Source organism: Anolis sagrei, chromosome 2 (assembly GCF_037176765.1).
Source record: "Anolis sagrei isolate rAnoSag1 chromosome 2, rAnoSag1.mat, whole genome shotgun sequence".
Taxonomy (NCBI): domain Eukaryota; kingdom Metazoa; phylum Chordata; class Lepidosauria; order Squamata; family Dactyloidae; genus Anolis; species Anolis sagrei.
Window position 1 is genome coordinate 120,545,741 of NC_090022.1, and position 20,322 is coordinate 120,566,062.

At 39.9% G+C, this 20,322-nt stretch overlaps 1 protein-coding gene across 2 annotated transcripts in view; it reads left to right on the forward strand.

Annotated features, from left to right (window-relative positions):
• The window catches only part of SEC14L1 (SEC14 like lipid binding 1), an 85,216-nt gene extending 70,234 nt beyond the window's left edge, over positions 1-14,982 (forward strand). For both annotated transcript variants that reach the window (XM_060764585.2, XM_060764584.2), the window contains exons 9-17: positions 3,473-3,561; positions 4,637-4,707; positions 5,785-5,956; positions 6,178-6,312; positions 8,537-8,671; positions 9,603-9,854; positions 11,596-11,774; positions 12,453-12,554; positions 14,484-14,982. In XM_060764585.2, coding sequence (XP_060620568.1) covers positions 3,473-3,561; positions 4,637-4,707; positions 5,785-5,956; positions 6,178-6,312; positions 8,537-8,671; positions 9,603-9,854; positions 11,596-11,774; positions 12,453-12,554; positions 14,484-14,499 — 1,151 coding nt within the window. In that variant the 3' untranslated portion in view covers positions 14,500-14,982. The remainder of the gene's footprint in view (positions 1-3,472; positions 3,562-4,636; positions 4,708-5,784; positions 5,957-6,177; positions 6,313-8,536; positions 8,672-9,602; positions 9,855-11,595; positions 11,775-12,452; positions 12,555-14,483) is intronic.
• The last annotated feature ends 5,340 nt before the right edge of the window (positions 14,983-20,322 follow it).

Sequence of the window (20,322 nt, forward strand, 5' to 3'; positions counted from 1 at the left end):
TTTTTTGAGTATTGCTCTTTATTTACTGTCCTAAATAATTTAGGGCCTAAATTATCTTGCTCTAGGTATCCCAACTTAAGTACCTTGACTCACTTGATCTTAGTCAGTGATTCTCAACCTGTGGGTCCCCAGGTGTTTTGGCCTACAACTCCCAGAAATTCCAGCCAGTTTACCATCTGTTAGGATTTCTGGGAATTTAAGGCCAAAACATCTGGGGGACCCATAGGTTGAGAACCGCTGATCTTAGTCATTATGCACCAACTGCTGCACAAAGTATTGTAAGAAGTTATGATCTCCTCCCCCTTTTTGTGCTTTAGAAATGTAAATTGATGATAAAAAAGCCACAGTTGATCAAAATGCACAGTGTAAGAACAATACTCAGTCTGCTGTTCCCCATACACCCATATGCCAAGCTTCTTGAGAAAACGGGGGTGCAGGGAGAAAGGCGGATAAGAGCATTTTTCAGCTTTTTCTTTTCCTTATTGAAAAATCTGCCATGATGGATGAAATGAAATTCCATACCTGATACACATGTTACAGTAACATCACTGTATGCACTGAGTGTGCAGTGGCTGCCTTGTGGTTTCTGTTGAAAGTTTCCAATATGTTGTCTTCCTGGGAACCTAGGGCTCAGATCCCTGTTTTCCCATGGAAGCTATGACTTTGGGAAGTCATTCTCTCTCAGCTTCAGAGGGAGGCAGTGGCAAACTGCCTCTGAATAAATCTTGCCAAGAAAACTGTAGGAAGGCATTGTCAGAAGTCACAATCAACTTGAAGGCACAGAAAAACAGGATGTACAGCAAGTGAGAGGAAAAAAACAGAATAATATACATGAAGATCCTTATTAGGAACGTTAACAACAATTGCAGTATGTTCTAGCAAGCTAACATTTCATTATCCTAGAAAGATAAAAAGCTGAAGTCCTCTTTTGTTCAGATTATCTGGAGTAGCATTTTTTACTTTTTCATTCCAGTAGTACAGTCTTCACTTGTCTCCATTAATTCAGTCACTAGGTACATCTCAGACCCTGACACAGCAATTGCCACTGTAAGTGAATTGTTTGTATAAATTGTGCATTTCTGACCTTGGGTTACTTCATCTGTTTCATGGATTTCATCATGCTTAGAGAGCATCTGCTCATCCCAATCCAGTTTTGTGTGAAATAGATAAAGCTTAGTTATGAAAGTGATTATATAAGATATAAGTACCTTAAGTGCTGAGCCATGCTATTGTAACAGGCTGAAATTTCAGGAAGGCAGGTTTAGAGTGGTGTAGTGCCAGAAACTATAGGAAGGAGAGATGCTACGTTCCTATCTTTTCCTGGAAAATGGTTCACCCCCATTCAGGGGCCCTTAACCCCATTCCTTAGGAGTGAAGTGATGTTAATCTCTAGCAAAAAGAACTACAGTATCTGTGACACCTTCTACATGCTGACAGATTTCTAATGGCATTGTTTTTTATGTTTGTGATAAATGGCTGTCTGGCCAAAAGAAAATCAGACATTTGTCAGTCATTTTAATACTTGGAGGAACAAATGCCCTTCCTTGGCCATGTCTAGAGCAGGGGTCTTCAAAATTTTTAAACAGAGGGCCAGGTCACAGTCCTTCAAACTGTTGGAGGGCCGGATTATAATTTGGAAAAAAACATGAATGAATTCCTATGCACACTGCACATATCTTATTTGTAGCGGGGGAAAACACTTCAAAACAATACAATAATTAAAATGAAGAACAATTTAAACAAATATTAACTTATTAGTATTTCAGTGGGAAGTGAGGACCTGATTTTAGCTGATGAGATAGGATTGTTGTGTGCATTCAAGTAGTTTCAGACTTAGGTTGACCCTGAGTGAGGGCCAGGTAAATGACCTTGGAGGGCTGTGTCCGGCCCCCAGGCCTTAGTTTGAGGACCCCTGGTCTAGAGATTTGAGGTAGAAAATAGTTGATATTTTAGACAGCTCAAAGCTTCGAGACATGCAATGCCTTAAGTGTAATTTTAGTCCTGTAGAATTAATGAGAATCATCTATGTGTTGTCTCACCTTTCAACAATTGATTGAATGGGTCTTCTCTAAATAAATCAAGCAAAAGAATTCCAGCCCACTGATGTTTCCCTTTCAGTTCTTCACCCATTTTCATCACTGTATTTATGAATTCAAATTTTCTGAAATACATAGAGGTCAACGAGCTCCCTCTAAACTTGGATTAGCTAGAATAATATCTTGTATCTAAGGGTAGATGTTTTTAAGCATTTTAAAATGATTCAGTTTGACTTTTGTGCAGAGTCAAAAAGTTATCTGGATTTCTAAATGTCTCTTAATGCATTTGAACATGTGCTGCTAGAAGCAAAATGGTCTTGAGCTCTCAATCTGTTTTCTAGCATAATTGGGTGAGAAGATGGAAATCATGTACTAAACACGGAGAGAACATTTGTTGAAAATGTGAGGCAATGAGTCAACGATCCATACTGTTTTTAAAAAGTTGTTTTCACTAACTTCATTAAATCTATCGAAGACCTGAAATTGTAAGAATTTTGCCTTGGCTGGAGGTGGAGGTGGTGGGCTTGGTCCTCATGATGGAGAAATAGATCAAACCCACCCACCCCTCCACCCCCAGTATGAGTGTAAAGAATATTTACTGTTTTTTTCTCATGTTCAACAGAAAGGATGTTTCTATTATATGCTGCTGGGTTTTATTCATGCCAACACTGGGAAAAAGACCTCTCTCTGTGTGTGTGTGTGTGTTTTAAAGAAGGAGCATTGTTCAAATTCAAAAATATTGAATTTTGTGCAAAACCCCTCACATGGTGGAAAATAACCTGATTTTTTTTCTGCTCTTGGATGTGAGAAAATAATGTGATCTAGATTCCCATTTCCACATGACTAGTTGTGATTTCACAATTAAAATGAAATATCTAAACTTTTTATATTGCTAAAGTTTTTTATATTGCCAAGTTTTTTATTCACTGCTCCAGAACCTAATCTTTATAGATTCGGACAAACTTTTGAAGATTGCCTTTTATCCATCGAATCTGATACTTCAGGTTGAATGATAGCTCCGGCATTTATCTTGCAGCATGACGCCATTTTTGCATGGTTGCTGTGCCCGAACTATCAACTATTGGAAAGTACAACACAGCTGTTTCAACAAAAGAAGCTATTTCTGGTTATTCAGCCCAATTTTTTGTGCTGTTCTGTCAAGCTAGTGGTGCTGTTTCTTATATTAATTCATCATAAATGGCATATCCTTTCTTCTCACACAAGTTTCTTTTGCGCTCCAAAGTGAGGGACATCGCTACACATCTTGGGTTTCTTTGCAGCCTAAAAGATTATGGATTTTATGGACATTCATACAATCAAGCAGGTCTTGCTAACTCAGGATACTCCTATACAGGAGAATTTTCTACTGCCTCCCTTTTGTATATGGGCCTAAAAGATTTCTGTAACCACAGCTGTCTTTCCTCTTTTTTGTCCAGATGGGCGTCCCCTATATGTGCTGAGGCTTGGCCAGATGGACACCAAAGGTTTAGTCCGAGCTCTTGGAGAAGAAGCCTTGCTTCGCTATGTAAGTGCCTCAAAGGCAACTGCTTTTTATAGAAGAGAATATGCAGCATTTTAGTCTAGCCCCCCCCCCCCCCTCTGCTTTTAAAGTTCCTAAGCTGCTGGAGGACATCTATTTCTGTTTGCTAGATTTTTCCAGTCTATGTATCTATGCAATTAGAAAAAGATTTCTCAGTTGACCTTATTTCTGGATATTCTCTGCGCAGTCAAATTATGGAAAATATGGTGCATTTTGCACCTCAAAGCTGTGTTCTGCCCATAAGGTGGTGAATCAAAAGAGCAGAAAAATGCATTCTTTGGGTTTCAGTTTTGGGAGGAAATACCCAGTTATATTTAAGAAATGGGAATAATAGTAACACTGCTGAAAAATAATTGCATATAGCTTCTTGGGATGTAGATATCACTACATCCAAATGTTAAACAAAATAGCAAAAATCACTGTCCAACTACAAAAACAGGAAAATGATCTTAAAATCTGTTAGGGATGTTTTGATTGTGCTTTTCTTGCATGGCAGGAGGTTGGATTGGATGGTTTTTGTAGTCTCTTCCAACTCTGTGAGCCTATGATCCTTGTTCTTTATATATGCATGAGCTCTTTGAGTACTGTCCCAGCTAGGCTCAGTTTAAGAACAGAATTGGAAAAATGTAAATCTCCCATGTTTAGTGACTCAAAACTTGAAAGGGAGAGCAATCGTGAATGATGATGATGATGATGATGATGATGATGATGATGATGATGGTGATGATTTATTGAATGTATGCCCTGCCTTTGTCCTGAGTTGGGATTCCTATCCAGGCAAGCCATTGACTCCAATGGGACTTACTCCCAAGTCAGTGATTAGATGATTACCGATGGAATTTTTAGACAAGAAACATAGACATGCATGATTAAAGCTGAATTTGCAAATATATTAGCATCAAACTGGCTCTAGCCTCATAATAGAACCGCTTAAAAAGCACGCAAATACAATTGAAATACAGTCAGCAGAAGTGGTTCTGTGCCCAGATTTCATCGATGGCCCTCCTTCAACAGCTCCTTACAACACCTTTGCTCTTTTTTAATGTATGTACATATACAGGTGTTATCTATAAATGAAGAAGGGCTGAGGAGGTGTGAAGAAAATACAAAGGTGTTTGGAAGACCAATAAGGTAAAGAAACATAGTTAATATTCTACCACTTTCTTTTGTTGAAATATGGTGATACAGTGTTCTGTGCTACTTAAGACCATGTTTCTGGCAACACATCCATTCTTTGTTTACTGGTTTTTAGAGAGCACAACCCACAAACAGAAACAGTTTGATTTCCTGTCGTAGTCACTGTGAATCGTACACTTGATATCTCTGCGCATGCGCAGACAGCTTTCGGAACCTTCTAGAAATAAAAGAATACTTTTAAGACCCGGCTAACCCCGCTCCCCCCCCTCGAGTATAAAAGCCCCGTAGGCGGGGTTAGACAACAGTTCTCTTTTCCGCGCTACTTTGGCAGCAGCTTGAGAACCTCTCTCTTTCTCCTTGCGAGCTTCTCTGACATATTGGCTTGGATTGGACTGTTTACTGGACTAAGGTGTCTGCTTATTGATTTGGACTTGTTCTACTTTGGCTGTTATTGACCCAGCATGCGCAGAGATATCAAGTGTACGAATTCACAGGTGACTACTCAGGAAACTACAGTTACAGGTAAGCAACTTATAATTATCAAGTATCTCTTAGAAAGCTTCAGGATTAAAGTTGATGGCCCCACTGAATGGTCTAGGACAGAATTTCTTAAACTGTGCTTTTCTAGATGTTTTGGACTTCAGCTCCCACAAATCCTAACACCTGGTAAGATGGCTAGGATTTCTGAGAGCTGAAGTCCAAAACGCCTGGAGGAGCAGAGTTTGAGAAACACAGGTCTAGGAACATATATACAACTGTCTTTCTGTGAAACGAAGATGATGCAGATTTGATCCATGCATGAACGGAAGACTACATGAAAGCCCTTGTGCAGAGCTTTGAGTTTATGATGCAAGAATAGTTGGATATCAATGTACTAAACAGCACTGTGCTGGTCAAGGAAAGACCTGCAATTGTCATATACCCACTTAAGCAAGGAAAGACTACCAAACAGTCCTCCAGTGTCTGTAAAACAAATATATTTAGCATATTGGATTGCACTGTCTGTGGAGTTAAATGTTTTATACGTCTATTAAACTAGGCACCTTTATCTTTTTGTGGGGGTGGAAATAGCTCTTGGACCTGCTTGGTGGATCTGGAGGGCCTAAATATGAGGCACTTATGGAGACCCGGAGTCAAGGCCTTGCTAAGAATCATTGAGGTAGTTGAAGCAAATTACCCAGAAACACTGGGCCGTCTTCTTATTCTTCGAGCTCCCAGAGTATTTCCTGTCCTTTGGACACTGGTAAGTTCATGTGCTTTTGCCTCTATTTAAAAAGGCTTGACTTATTTTGGGATTTTCCTTTCTAGAACCAAAATCTAAAATCCATCTAATTAAAAAAAATAGATGTGGGAGTTTTAGGTGGACTATTCCATCTTTTGCATATGTCATTACTGTTAGTTTCAGTAAAAGCAATATGTTTTTGAAGACCAAGGAATTTACTTTACTTGGTATTTTCTTTTTAGGTCAGTCCATTCATAGATGACAACACGCGAAAGAAATTCCTGATTTATGCTGGCAATGATTATCAAGGGCCTGGCGGGCTGTTGGATTACATTGATAAGGAAATAATTCCAGATTTCCTTGGTGGAGAATGTATGGTAGGTAACCACTGGATGGAACAGAACTACTCTGTTTTGTATTACTAGAAAGATAAAGGATAACTAATCTTTTCACTTATGACATTTATTATGGCAGCCTATGACACGATGCAACATAGGAAAATTCTGCAAGTCTACCATATCACCCAGGACTATGATTTTACAAAAACTATCCAGACCCTCCTAGAAAACCGCAGCTTCTATGTAGAGTTTCAGGGCAGGAAAAGTAGATGGAGGAGGCAAAAGAATGGTTTACCTCAAGGCAGTGTTCTTGAACCAACTTTGTTTAATATTTTTACTAACATTCAGCCACAAGCACCACTTAAAAAAACACTTTATATATGCTGATGATCTTGGCCTAACAACACCAGCAAAAAACTTTGAAACAGTCAAAAACAAACTTACTAATGCCCTGAAAGATCGCTCCAGTTACTACAAAGATAACCATCTGAAGCCTAACCCTGCAAGGACACGACTCTGTGCTTTCGACCCAAGTAATCATAAAGCCAACAGGAAATTGAAAGTTAGTTGGGAAGGCCAAGAGCTTGAACACTGTTCTCACCCTAAATATCTTGGTGCCACCTTAGATCGAACACTAATATTTAGGAAACACTGTGTGAACACCAAGCATAAAGTAGCTGCACACAATAACATCCTGTGGAAACTTACTAATAGCACATGGTGTGCAGACCCAAAACTAATAAGAACATCAGTCCTGGCCTTGTCTTCCTCAACAGCCGAGTAGGCATAAATCTGCCCATGCGAAACAGGTGAATATAGCACTGAATGAAACATCAGAATAATCACAGGATGTCTTAAACCTACACCTGCAGTTCTGATAGACTTTATAAGGTAGCTGGCATTTCCCCCCTTCCCTCCCCCCCCCCCCATGTGCAACAGGAAGTTGCTGGCAATTGAGAGAGAAATAAGGTTGAACACTGCAAAAGCCACCCACTATATGACTTAAAGTAGACTTAAATTAAGGAAAGGTTTCATGGGAACCACCACTTATCTTAATGTTCCTCCAGCAACAGCAAGAAAATCCCTCTGGGCAGAAAAATCAGACAATTCCAACAGGATGCCCCCCCCCTCCCCATGAGAGTCTTACTCCAGAGACAAACCAAGAATGGGAAACTTGGAAGCACCTGAACAGACTCAGAAATGGAGTTGGCAGATCAAAAGACAACCTGGCTAAACTGACCTGTCTAGAAGAATCCTCCATTTTGTGCGATTGTGGAGCAGAACAAACAACTCGGCATCTGTATGCTTGTCCACAATGCCTTGCTTCATGCACAGAGGAGAACTGTTTCAAGTTACACACAGTGCAGTCACTGTTGCCCATTTTTGGTCTAAAATTACTTAGCTGTTTGTGCTCCCTTTATTTCATCAGTTTTGTACTTAGTTATTTATGCAATGCTTTTGATACGAAAGTTTAAAAATTACAAATATGTGTATATAAATGCATCAGGTATGTCTAAAATGGCTGCTTTCTTGTGAATTACTGAAAATGGTTTGCATCTCAATGGCTACAGATTTGAGTAGAGGAGTCAAGTCTGAACCATGAAGATAACCTGTGCTTTAGGGTAAACCGCTGTCTCTCAGATAATACCCACCCATATTTCATTTGAGATTAACTATCCTGGTATTTCTTATACCATGATAGAAGATAACTGAAATAAAGTATGTGCAGTGCTTTTAAAACTTATTAAGACATTTATGTATGTAAAGACAAATTATAAGAGTCCATGTTTGTAGTCTCCAGATCTCCAAAACACCGTGGCACAGATGACATAGATTTCTAATATCCATTATACAACATATGCTACTAGTTCTTTAAACCTTCTGTGTGCCATTTGATGCAGGGCACAATTTCATTTTATCACCGACCTTTCCTCATTGATAGATAATAAGAACATAATCTTAAGGGATGTTTGAAATATCTATTAAGCTATACAGGACTGGAATAAAACATCTTCTAAACCAAACAAGGACTCATGCTGAATAATCATAATCATTTTAATATGAAATGGTAGATATATTATTTATCAAATCCACCCAAATGTTCTTTATCTCGGTAACTTCATTGGCCTTCGTTTACTGAAGCCAAAACACTCTTTGCAACAAAAGTCAAAGGGAGTTCCTGGTCTGTTCTTGTTGGAGCTTTCTGTTTAAGCAAAGGTTTGATGTGGTTTTCTTTCTTCCCACTCCCTTCAAAACCCTTAAGTGTGAAGTTCCAGAAGGTGGGCTGGTTCCCAAATCCTTGTACCGGACAGCAGAAGAACTGGAAAATGAAGACATAAAGCTGTGGACAGAAACCATCTACCAGTCTGCCAGTGTCTTCAAAGGCGCTCCCCATGAGGTACATTTCCTTGTTCTCTTCCTTCTGTCCAGTTGTCTAAAAATGTGCAGACACACCAAGCCCGCCATTTGGAGTAGGATTCTTGGTAGCTTCATTCTTTTTTGGAGCTGATTGAGATAAGGCTTCAGCTTGCTTTGTCTTGAAAACAATTTCTGGTATGAGAAAGGAAATTTAGTAAGGCAGACATTTTCCTTCCATTATTGCGGGGTGGAGGGAGGCATCCTTAAAACTTTCATTTGAGGAGAGGGGGAGCTCGGATTTTACACACTTTCTCCATTTTGCTGCTTTGTGTGAACAGCTTCATGTGATGTAACCTCAGCCAGCCTATCCAAACTATTCCAAACTCCTGTCTTTGTATAAATATTTGTTGGTGGGCAATGCTCAGTTTATGAGGGGATGGAATAGAAAACCTTTAATGATTTCTTTGGGCTTTCTAAAACCAGTAGCTACTCCCAATTACTGTTCTAAGCTGACAGGTGACAGCACCAGTGCTGAGACAAAAAGAAATCCTTGACTTGTATTCCCAATAAGTAGTCCTGTCCTGCTGGAAAATAATCCTTTTTCTCTCTCTGAGATCCCCCCACACAGGTTCATCACTCTACTCACAGAAAGTCAGGGGTGGAGGTGGATATTGCTTCTGTGTAGTGCAGTTTGAATGGTATTTAGTGTTTCTAAAGTTTAAAGCTCAGGTTTTGTTCTGCAGTTGTAAGGATTACCCCCTCCCCCGAAATACATATTTCTGAAATGAAAGTTAGAATTGTGAGATAACAATAGCACTGCTTTAATGATGCAATGGCATTCATAAATGTTTTACAGTCAGATGTAGAATCAGTTAACCAACTTCTGTTTCTGCCTATCAGATAATTTATAATAGGTGTTGTAACAAATAGAGACAAAATCTTCTAATCTAGACCGCCTTTTTTTGTTTTAGATTTTCATTCAGATTGTGGAAGCTTCTTCTGTCATCACCTGGGATTTTGATGTGTGTAAAGGTGACATTGTTTTTAACATTTATCACTCCAAGAGAGCACCGCAACCCCCTAAAAAGGACTCCTTAGGGGCTCACAGCATTACCTCTCCTGGGGGCAATAACGTGCAGCTCATAGACAAAGCCTGGCAGCTGGGACGAGACTACAGCATGGTGGAGTCCCCTCTGACCTGCAAGGAAGGCGAGAGCGTGCAGGTGAGAACAGGGCCCTGGTTCCTAAGCGAATCCTGCCAGGAGCCAGTAAAAAAAAAAAAAAAGCAATCTGTTCATTTGGGAATAAAGAAACAAAATGTTGAAGTAGTCTCTTTGGCACTACAGCAAAGTATAACTATATATCTAAAGCAGAACTTTCCAAACTGTTTCGACACATTAATGTGTCATTCGAATGTAACAAGAAACTGCTGAGTCAATGTGAAATTAACTATAAATCATATTTTAAATATATAAATGAAAGGTTTTCATGAGATACCATATGCTGTGTACATTTCATTATGACAATTTATGTATGTGTCTCTATCTCTTATAAGGGGATGATGATAAATAATAATAATAATAATAATAATAATAATAATAATAATAATAACCTACCTCTCCTTCCAGCTCGAGGCAGGACACAACATTGTTGAAATACATCTGTAAAAGCATGTATTAAAATACATTAAACAGAATAATTAAATATAGTAAAAATAGAATGAGATTTTCATATTGGTTTATCCTCCTGCTTGTTAGTAAAATTGTTGAAAAGCCTTCTATGGAGGCTTTTAAACAGAGGCTGGATGGCCATCTGTTGGGGGTGCTTTGAATGCAATTGTCCTGCTTCTTGGCGGGGGATTGGATTGGATGGCCCATGAGGTCTCTTCCATCTCTATGATTCTATTAATTGCTGTGTTGTGAAATAATGTATGTCTAAAACGTTGTTTCACCATTGTTGTATATTTGAAAAGCTCTGATCTAAAGATATTTCCATGCTGGGGTGGGGAGGCAGTCAGTAAAGTGGAAACTTCAAAGGCTGGTGGCTTATCCCATGTGAGGCTTGTTGACTGGACTGATCAGTGGTTTGTAACTGGCACCACAAATTGTCTAAATCCCAGTATGTCTTCTTAGAGCTGTTGTAGGATGGCTTTCTCAAGAATATCCTCCTCCCCCTCACTAATCCTATTTTGCCTACAGCTCCTACCCTAACCCTATGCCAGCTACAGATGAATGTGCAGAGAAAGCCTTTGTATGCTGTGATATGCTTGCAAACTTTTGTAGGTTGAGACAAAAATGCCATTAGAAGAGGAACAGGAGAATACCTTACGAGTCCCTTCTGCAAACTAGACACAGAAAACAAGAAAATAAAGCTAATCTTTCCTTGACAAAATTGGGAGCTACTTGGTCTGAGGCCCACACATCATCACAAATTGAACCTGTACCAGTGAAGAACCACAACTGGGAGAACATTCATTCCATCTTTGTTGTCATGTAACGGGAAGATGACTCTGGTTGTCTGAAGGTCTCTCCCTGAAATGTAGCTCCATTTTCTAGGAATTCAGTGAACTTGGGGAAACTCACAGCATTCAGGAAGCACCATCTTAAAATCAATCTGCAAATGTTAAAACTGCTGACACTAAAATAACTGCAGTAACTCTTTTGTGTGTGACCTGAGGAAAGCTGCCTTTCTTTTCCTGATATGAGAAGGCAATCCAATTGGCCTGATCTTCTCTAGAAGCATATGTGCCTACCAGTCCCTTTAGTGCAGAGGTTTCGCCACCACTAGCTCTGCAAATCTCAGAATTCGCCAGACTGGCCAGTATGTCAGGACATAGCAGTTTTCATGGTAGTACTTTTAATTTGAAAATCCAATCCAATTATTTTTTTCTCTCCTGCCTTTGGATTCCTGTTTGCTTTCCTCGCTCTTGACCTTTTGTGCTGTTTCCTCTCCTCTTGCCTTCAGGGGTCGCATGTGACAAGGTGGCCGGGCTTCTACATTCTCCAATGGAAGTTCCACAGCATGCCGGCCTGTGCCACCACCAGCTTGCCTCGCGTGGATGATGTCTTGGCCTCCCTGCAAGTCTCATCCCATAAGTGCAAAGTTATGTACTACACAGAAGTAATAGGGTCGGAGGATTTCAGGTATGGTGAGCGGTACCCTTGCAAGTGCCATTCTCAATCTAAATACTTAGTTATACACTTGCACTCCTTTTTTAGCATTTGGATTCATTTATTGTAATTAAAAATTAAATGGGCTGGTCTTTGACCAATGAGGAATACCACCATTATGAAATGCATTGCCAAATGTGGAAGATCCCACGTGTCCAACCTGATCCCTAAAGACCTTTCAAAAAAGGCCCCAAAGACATGCATGTTTTCTTTAATAAGTACTTATGGGATCGTCGGACTTAGAAAATGTTTTAAATGTAATTTTTATTTAATCTTTTTTACTTAGGACCTTCCACACAGCCATATAACCCAGAATATCAAGGTAGAATATCTGGTTACCTCAGTCCACACTACCATATATTCCCGTTCAAAGCATTCAAAGCAGATAATGTGGAATTTTATTCAGCTGTGTGGAAAGGACCTAAGAGAGGTGTGGTTTTTGAGTCTTGTTCTTTATTCTATTATTCATGTTATCTCTTCACTCATGGAAACCACCATAGTGGGGTTTTCACTTTAATGAATATTGTGGGAGATTGTGCGTAACATGGAAGGGTATTTCAGCAGCACCATGTTGGTGTTTCACTAGTTAAGTCAAAATATTGTGCATCAAGTGCCATCTTCCCTTCTTGTGTGTCCTTCCTTCCTTTGCAGGGGATCCATGAGCAGCCTTGAATCAAGTCACAGTGGATTTTCTCAACTCAGTGCAGCTACCACGTCTTCTGGCCAATCTCAGTCCAGCTCCATGATTTCCAGGTAGTGCCAATGCCAGGAAAAAAAAATGATGAGATGGCCGGACCCGCGCCTGTGGCAGCCAACCGCAATACTGCATAATCACCAGTGACAGTTGCAAAAACAAAAACAAACAAAGAACAACACAAGTGGAAGGCCTTTTTATAGATAGTAAAGTAGCTGTGTGCATTTAACTATACTGGTTTTGTTTTGAATTAGAACTGAAGGAATGTCTCTCATCTTCAGTAGCCATAGTTTTCTTTTCTTTTTCTTTTTCTTTTTCTTTATGAACCTGCTTGCACGAATCCTAATTTGGATATGCAAGGGCTGTTGTTTTTCCCCCAAAACAAGTAATCAATGTATTGGTGGTTGAGAATTTGTTTTGAAAATTAAGATACTACCAAAACATTTCTGTATTGCTTAAAAAATCTAACCTAAAGCGTTTTGCCCACGAAGTTCTCACCAAATGCAAAAGCACTCCTTGCTTCCCTTCCTCCTCCTGCTGCTGCTGTGAGCTCCCTCCTCTTACTATATGCTGCTGAGTGCTGAGGCTGAGAGGAAAAGCAGGGTCTGGATGCCTGACATTTCATGCAGTGCCAGCTGGTGACTGGTTGACTTCCTCCTGTTCTTCTCTGGCTTTGCTGCAGACTGCTGTCAAGCAGCCTTGGTGGCATATAACACATTCCATTTAATCAGTGTTAAGGGCGTACTTCAGCTTTGGGCATTGAAAGGCCTTAAACCAGAATTACACTTCTGAGCGCTAAAGATGGGAAAGGCACGTTGCAGAGCAGGCTCTCCTTAACTCAGCCAACTGGACCCCCTTTGGGTCCTCAGGTTCATTTCTGTCTTCTGATTATGTGTTCAACACCCCACACTGCATGTTAGCTCCTGTTCCCGCTGAGCAAATAGCCGACGGATGGAAGGCATGCATCCTGCCAACAGCTTGTTAGAGGAATGTGTGACCACAGCAGTTCTTCCTTTCCTGCTGTCCCATCACATTCCCTTATTTGTGCCACAAATTCAAAGAAGAACCTCATATGCCACTGCAGTTTAGATTTAGTCATTTAACAAAGCACCATTTGCTATGGCAACAGCCATCACAACCTAACCTCTTCCCCATCCAAGTTTTGCCATAATGGAGGCTTTGATTACTATGCTAAATACTCTGTAAGCTCCAGCAGTTACCTCATTAGTATTCCACAATATTTTAGCTTGATACTTTCTGTGTATTTTTGGAGATTTTGAGATTCCAAAAGTTCAGGCCAGATTATGTTGACTCTTTTGTATCAGATCATGATACCCATGGCAAGGGCTACAGATCCATTCCTGAAGTGAAAAAATAAGAGCTGAAGTCTCTTAAAGTCCTAAATCTCTGAAGTCCTAAATCAGAGAGAGATTAAGGCCCTTCTTTTGATAAGAAAGGCCTCATTTAGAGAAGATTCTGTATTTCTGCAACCTGTATTCCATGGCAGGTGTCCTTCTTTTTGGAAAGAAGGAAATGATGAATGGACTTCCAGATGTCTTAATTAGAAGACAAAGGAATTTGTTTAAGATATAAAGGGCTTAAAATTCTGGCTGAGGTAGTTGCATTAAAATAATTGTGATTTAGAGTCTTAGGGTAAGATAACCATTTTTTAAGAGCCGGTTAAGTAGAATTGTGGGGAACATAGTATGGCTTCATGAACCTATACTCAATATGTTGCTTCTGCTGCCTATGACAGCTGCTTTACCAAAAAGATCCTGGCATGACATTCATCTGTAGTAGCAGTTTTTAGCTGTGGGCATGCTGTCATGAATGTGGTTCCTCCTCAGTGATATATAGTGCCATCCCAAGCCTTTTACTAGACTGCCCTCTCATAGATGCCCACTTTCCAGGGGGCACACCTTTTTCCCCCACTTGTAAGGGCTCTGCCTTGAAAGACGGTCCCCTCTTTCTCTCTCTCTTTCTCTCAGATGGCGATTTTGCTGACAGCTGTAAAGAAATCTCTTCACTCAACAATCCACATCAGCCTAGAGATGTCTGGCATTATAGACTTTTTTGAGTTGCCGCTCCTGTCTGAAGATCTCTTAAGTTTGCTCAGGAGTGTCCTTTGGGATACTTTTTCATTAGAAGTCCAATGCATCTTTCAGAGCTCAAAGCACAAAACACTTGAGGGTGTGTCATAAAAATCAAGACTTTTTAGCAGAGTGCCATGGCAACTAAGACCCAACTAACCCTCTGACCTCCTTAGTGTGCGACCTCCCTGTTGTCCTTCCTCCATTCCTCCTTCCTCCAGAACTGATAAGTCCGCTGTTCTGAACTAAACTCAGCAACTTCTCCATGTTCATAACTTCATATCGATTTCTGTAAATGTTTTGTAAACATATTACCTTGACCTTGGTAATAAGATAACAGTCTTTAAAAGATTTTTTTATTTGTATCAATAATAAATGTGAACTCTTTGGGGGGAAAGCCTGAGTTCATTTCTGTCACCTTGCTTGTAGAGGTGGCTCTGCTTCCTAGATACAAGAAGCAGAGGCAGCATGATAGGATTGTGCTGAGCAAAAGGACTGGCATAGTGTGCATGAGGTGACGTGCATTTCATTTGCAGGTCTCCTGTTTTGGAAGATGCCACTCAAAGTTGTTTTCAAACAAAAGGTTTGGGAAGGTTTTGATTACATCACATTGGGGCTCTATCAACCCCTGTGCAGATGACCCGGCTTCAGCATAAAGGGAAATGGACAAGGCACATAAGTATATCCCATACCTTGTTAGACAATGCATATGCTGACAACAACTTCCAGCAGGCATGAAATTGAGTAAAAAGATTTCCTAAAAAGGAACTTCTTGATCAGAGGCTTTGCTAACCAAGGGTATAACCACAGTTTTTTTGTTACCTGCTGTTTTAGAACTGGAAGAAAATCCCTGTATTACATTATTACTGTTGAGGTCCCATTATTTTCTAAAAGGTGGGATATAAATTAATAAAGTAATAATTAGTGTGTCTTCTGTAATTACAAAAGTAAAAAAAATGAAGATGTGATTGATTTTGCAGGAAATGTAAGAACAGTGTCAGACTGAGGAAACTATTGCTACATTTCAATGGACACATATTCCTAATACGATCTTTGCACAGAGAAATCTCTGTATTGCGTGCAAGGCATACACAATTTACTATATTACCCTGCAAGAGCAACACATACTGTGTTCCCCTGCAGTGTTTTCATAGCTCATGTACATATTATGGTAAAACAATCTGCTAAAAATGCCTTGTGAGTTTTCACGTAGAGCCACCTGCTGGTCACACTTGCAATTGGCAATTTATGTTAAATCCTACCCCTCCTACTATACATTAACCCTCTGCTCCTCCAGATGAAATGCTGCTCCACAATGAACAAAAGTATACTGGGTGATCATTGAAAAACCTTTCTATATGCACATTTCATTATGTGTAAATAACTCCATGCATCAAATGTGGGCTTCATAAAGTATATATTTTTCACACTCTGGCTACAACCAAACAACAGTTCAGCATAACAGAAATATGCATACATGGAAATATGCTGTGTGGCCACAACATCAATGCATAATAACAATATTATACAATAGATATCACTGACTGCCATTGTACTATACACAAGTACAACCACATGTCAATGACTTGGTGCCATATAGAATATGCAAGGGCGATACAAATACAGAATGTAATGCACAATGCACATCCTTTTAGTTCTGCCTTGAGTAGCCTGATCTATATATTTATCTGTAATAAAATTCTGGCCTATTGGTTAGTTCCAGCTTGAGTAGACCCATTGCATCGAGTATTAAGTCACTATATATGTAAATCCCAGTTATCAGATGGGCCTATGACTTACCCAGATGGTTTGTATGGCTGATTTGGCATTCAAACCCTAGTCTTATCAGAGTTTGAGCTCAGTACTCAAACCATTATACCTCACTAGGTCACAATTGTGTGTGTGTGTGTGTATGTTCCTTTAAGTAATTTGTTGACCTATGCTGATGCCATTTTATATGGTTTTCTTAGGCAAGGAGATAAGCTTGCCTGTTTTCCAGTTCCTTTCTCTGAAATGTAGCTCACAATATCTGGAATCCATTGGCAGTCTCTTATCCAAGTGCTGGAGCCCCCAGTGGTGCAATGGTTAAGCCTTTGTGCCAGCAGGACTGCTGGCTGAAAGGTTGGCGGTTTGAATCCAGGAAACGTCTGTCAGTTCCAGATTCTCATGTGGGAACATGAGAGAAGCCTCCCACAGGATGGTAAAACATCGGGGCATCCCCTGGGCAACATCCTTGCAGATAGCCAGTTCTCTCGCACCAGAAGTAACGCAGTTTCTCAAGTTGCTCCTGACATACACACAAAAAATCCAAGTACTAAGCAAGGATACCAGTGCTTAGCTCCAAGGTCAGAAAGAATCCTTAGGGTCTTCAACTTTTAGCTCACAATTATCAATTCTATATATTGCATGGCTCAAATTGCAGAAAAGCAGAATGAAATATACTTCAAAAAGATGGGTTTTCCAACATTGTGATGATATACTTCAAAACCTATACTTAGCACTGCAGACTTGAAGCCAGAGTTAAGGCTGGCTTCACATTGGCTTTTGCTTCATAATGCCATGGTTTTGGAAGCCAAAAAAATAGCTCTTTAACAGCCGTATCCTGTAATTTGTAATTCCAGGAGGTAGGATAGTGGGGTGGGGGGACTGGGTTACCTGAAACAAAAAGAAGTTCTACAATGTCCTTCATTGCTTTATGCGATATCTGACTCTTGCTATATGCTAGAGCAGTGGTTCTCAACCTGTGGGTCCCCAGATGTTTTGTCCTTCAACACTCTGAAATTTTAACAGTTGGTAAGTCAAAACACCTGGGGACCCACAGGTTGAGAGCCAATGTGCTAGAGGGATTCTTTTCAGACTTGACTTAATCCTATTTGCAGCTAGCATCAGAATAGTTGCTGAAATGAGGTCAGCTTGAGTCCTCTTCTGCCACCATTCTTATGCTGGCACAATATGGGGGAGCTATAGGGGTTATAACAAATAAAGCTGGAAAAACAATCTGGAGTAAATATTTGAGGAAGGGCACACTACTTGTGAGGTGCAACTTTTCCGAGATGAAAAGTCTATCCGTAGACAAATGCACATCAAATGTCTGAATAAGGGCTGTGTTCAGCAATTGGGATGAAACCTAGAATGCCGTAATGCCTCCAGAGGCTTGTGAGATTTCCTCTAATCCGGGGATGGTTCGGTTCATGCATTAGTGAAGCTCCCCCTGCAACATCATGTAGAACTGACAGAACTGTGGTTGCAGTCCACTGTGGTTTGGATATCACAAACCATGGTCTGAAGTTGGCATTTTCTCGCATTCATTAAGAAGACTAAGTAAAAGCAGTATTGAAACACAGGTTTCTGATATGTTCCCTGCAGCTGTATGGCAAGGTAGAAAAAATGAGCGCTCTCAAGGCAGAAGCTTCTTCATGCAAAGCTCTGCACTCTAGTTAAGAATTGTCTTTCTTGCTTCCCCTTCTCTCTTGATAGAGAATTTGGAAGCTCTGAAGTAAAGATCAAGGTACCTACTTGGATTTCTTTCTTTCTTTCTTTCTTTCTTTATCCAATGGTTTATTTAACATCTCACCTTTCTTGCAATATGAAGTCCTAAGATATCACATTACCCAATTGGAAAAATATGTAGCCCATAAAAATACTGAGTTACTGAAAAACTGGATATGAAGAATAACCAATGAAAATAATTTTTGAGCAAATTACTTCCTTGAGTAAATCTGCATGTTAACTGTGCAAAGTCAGAAAGGCCCACTAGATGATGCTAGTCATCTTTTTAAAATCTTTTGTCACTCCGAATGGAAGAGGGAAAGAAGAATGGCATCCGCTTGGAGATGAGTACGATTAAAGCATTATTTTTCAAAAATCATCACCCAAAATGTATTTTTAGACAAATAATAAATATTTTCAAAACAAAATTTAAAACTCCAGGTTGCCGAAATTAAGATTTCTTAGCTGAAAACCAGGAAGGACTTTTCTTTGAAGGGACTCTTGAGTTCTGGTTTTTGTTGTTGTTTATTTGTTCAGTCACTTCCAACTCTTCATGACCTCATGGATCTGACCATGCCAGAGCTCCCTGTTGGCCGTCACCACTTCCAGCTCCTTCAAGGACAATCGAGTCACTTCAAGGATCCCATCCATCCATCTTGCCCTTGGGCTGCCCCTCTTCCTTTTCCCTCCATTTCCCCCAGCATAATTGTCTTCTCTAAGCTTTCCTGTCTTCTCATTATATGGCCAAAATACTTCATCTTTGCCTCTACTATCCTTCCCTCCAATGAGCAGTCGGGCTTTATTTCCTGGAGAATGGACTGGTTGGATCTTCTGGCGGTCCAAGGCACTCTCAGAATTTTCCTCCAACATCACAGTTCAAAAGCATCTATCTTCCTTCGCTCAGCCTTCCTTATGGTCCAGCTCTCACATCCGTTCTGGTACTGTAAATAAATTCCCATCCTGAACATGTTATCAGAGCTTCATTATTTCTACACCTGTATCTGTCCTGAAACACTGCTATGCTTTTAATTCTGACTGTTTCTTACAGAAAATAAAGCTGATTCCACAAGCCTATGGTTGGCTCAGCATTATAAAGAAGAGGGAATGAGATTGCGGTATCATCAGCAGTAACTGCCAAATAAGGTTTAGCACCTAGAATTGGTTCTTTAAAGTGCAGGTTAAAAGCTGGAGGGATCCATGGCCTCAGTGATTGAGGGAGCATCTATGCTATGAAATTAATACAGCTTATCACCACTTTAACTGCTGTAGATGGATAGACTCAGTCAAGGAAGCCATGGTCCTGAAGCTTCAAGACACAGAGGTCTCTCATTCACAGATTTCCATAGGTTGAAATTGACATGGTAGTAGTTAACAACAATTGTAGCTGAACCCTTTCATGCTGAACTCTAACTGTGATCTAGCCTGTACACATCTCTTTGGGAACACTTGGAAGGCCATTTTAAGTAGATATGGTGCTTGTTAAGAATCTTCATATTTAAGGAACTTGAAATGATTATTAAATGAGAAAGTAATTTGCAAACTGAATTGCTGTGAGTTTTCCGGGCTGTATGGCCGTGTTCCAGAAGCATTTGCAAATAATCTTCCTGGAAGACAGTTCCAACATCCATGCAATCATATACATTTCTTCCTTAGTCAAAAGTACTAGTAGGATTTTTGTTCTTTCATCAAAAGCCTCGGCAAAGGTTAGAAACCTTCCAAGCAACTAGGATGATAAAATAGCTGAATGATGATTTTTTCCCCCAATGTTTGGAGCTGGCCAACTTTGAGGAATTTATGACTTAATATTAATCTGAATGAGATATTATGCATTCATTTGAACTGATGATCTAAATATTAAAATACTTTGAGTCAAATCCAGTTAGCTGAATTCCAAATGAAAGTGTAAGTTCTTTCATTTATCATTAAAGATTCTTTTTCATCTTAAAAAAAATCTTAAGAATAATTCATCTTTGTAATTATTTTAAGGCAATAATTATTTTCTTAATTACTGCCCAGATTTTTCATGACAACCACATTTGATGTAAAAGATCTCTCCCAGAAAATAACTGGAGCAGGGAAAGCACAATCCAGGACTGTTGTCCTTGTCTGGGACTTTTGCACATAACGGGAGCCCTACTAGGAGAGGAAGCAGGTATTTGTGCCCTACTCCAGCTATGGAGAGTGAGGAACCCCTAGCATTTGCTACCATCATACCAGTACGAGGGTTATCCAGAAAGTAAGGTTACAA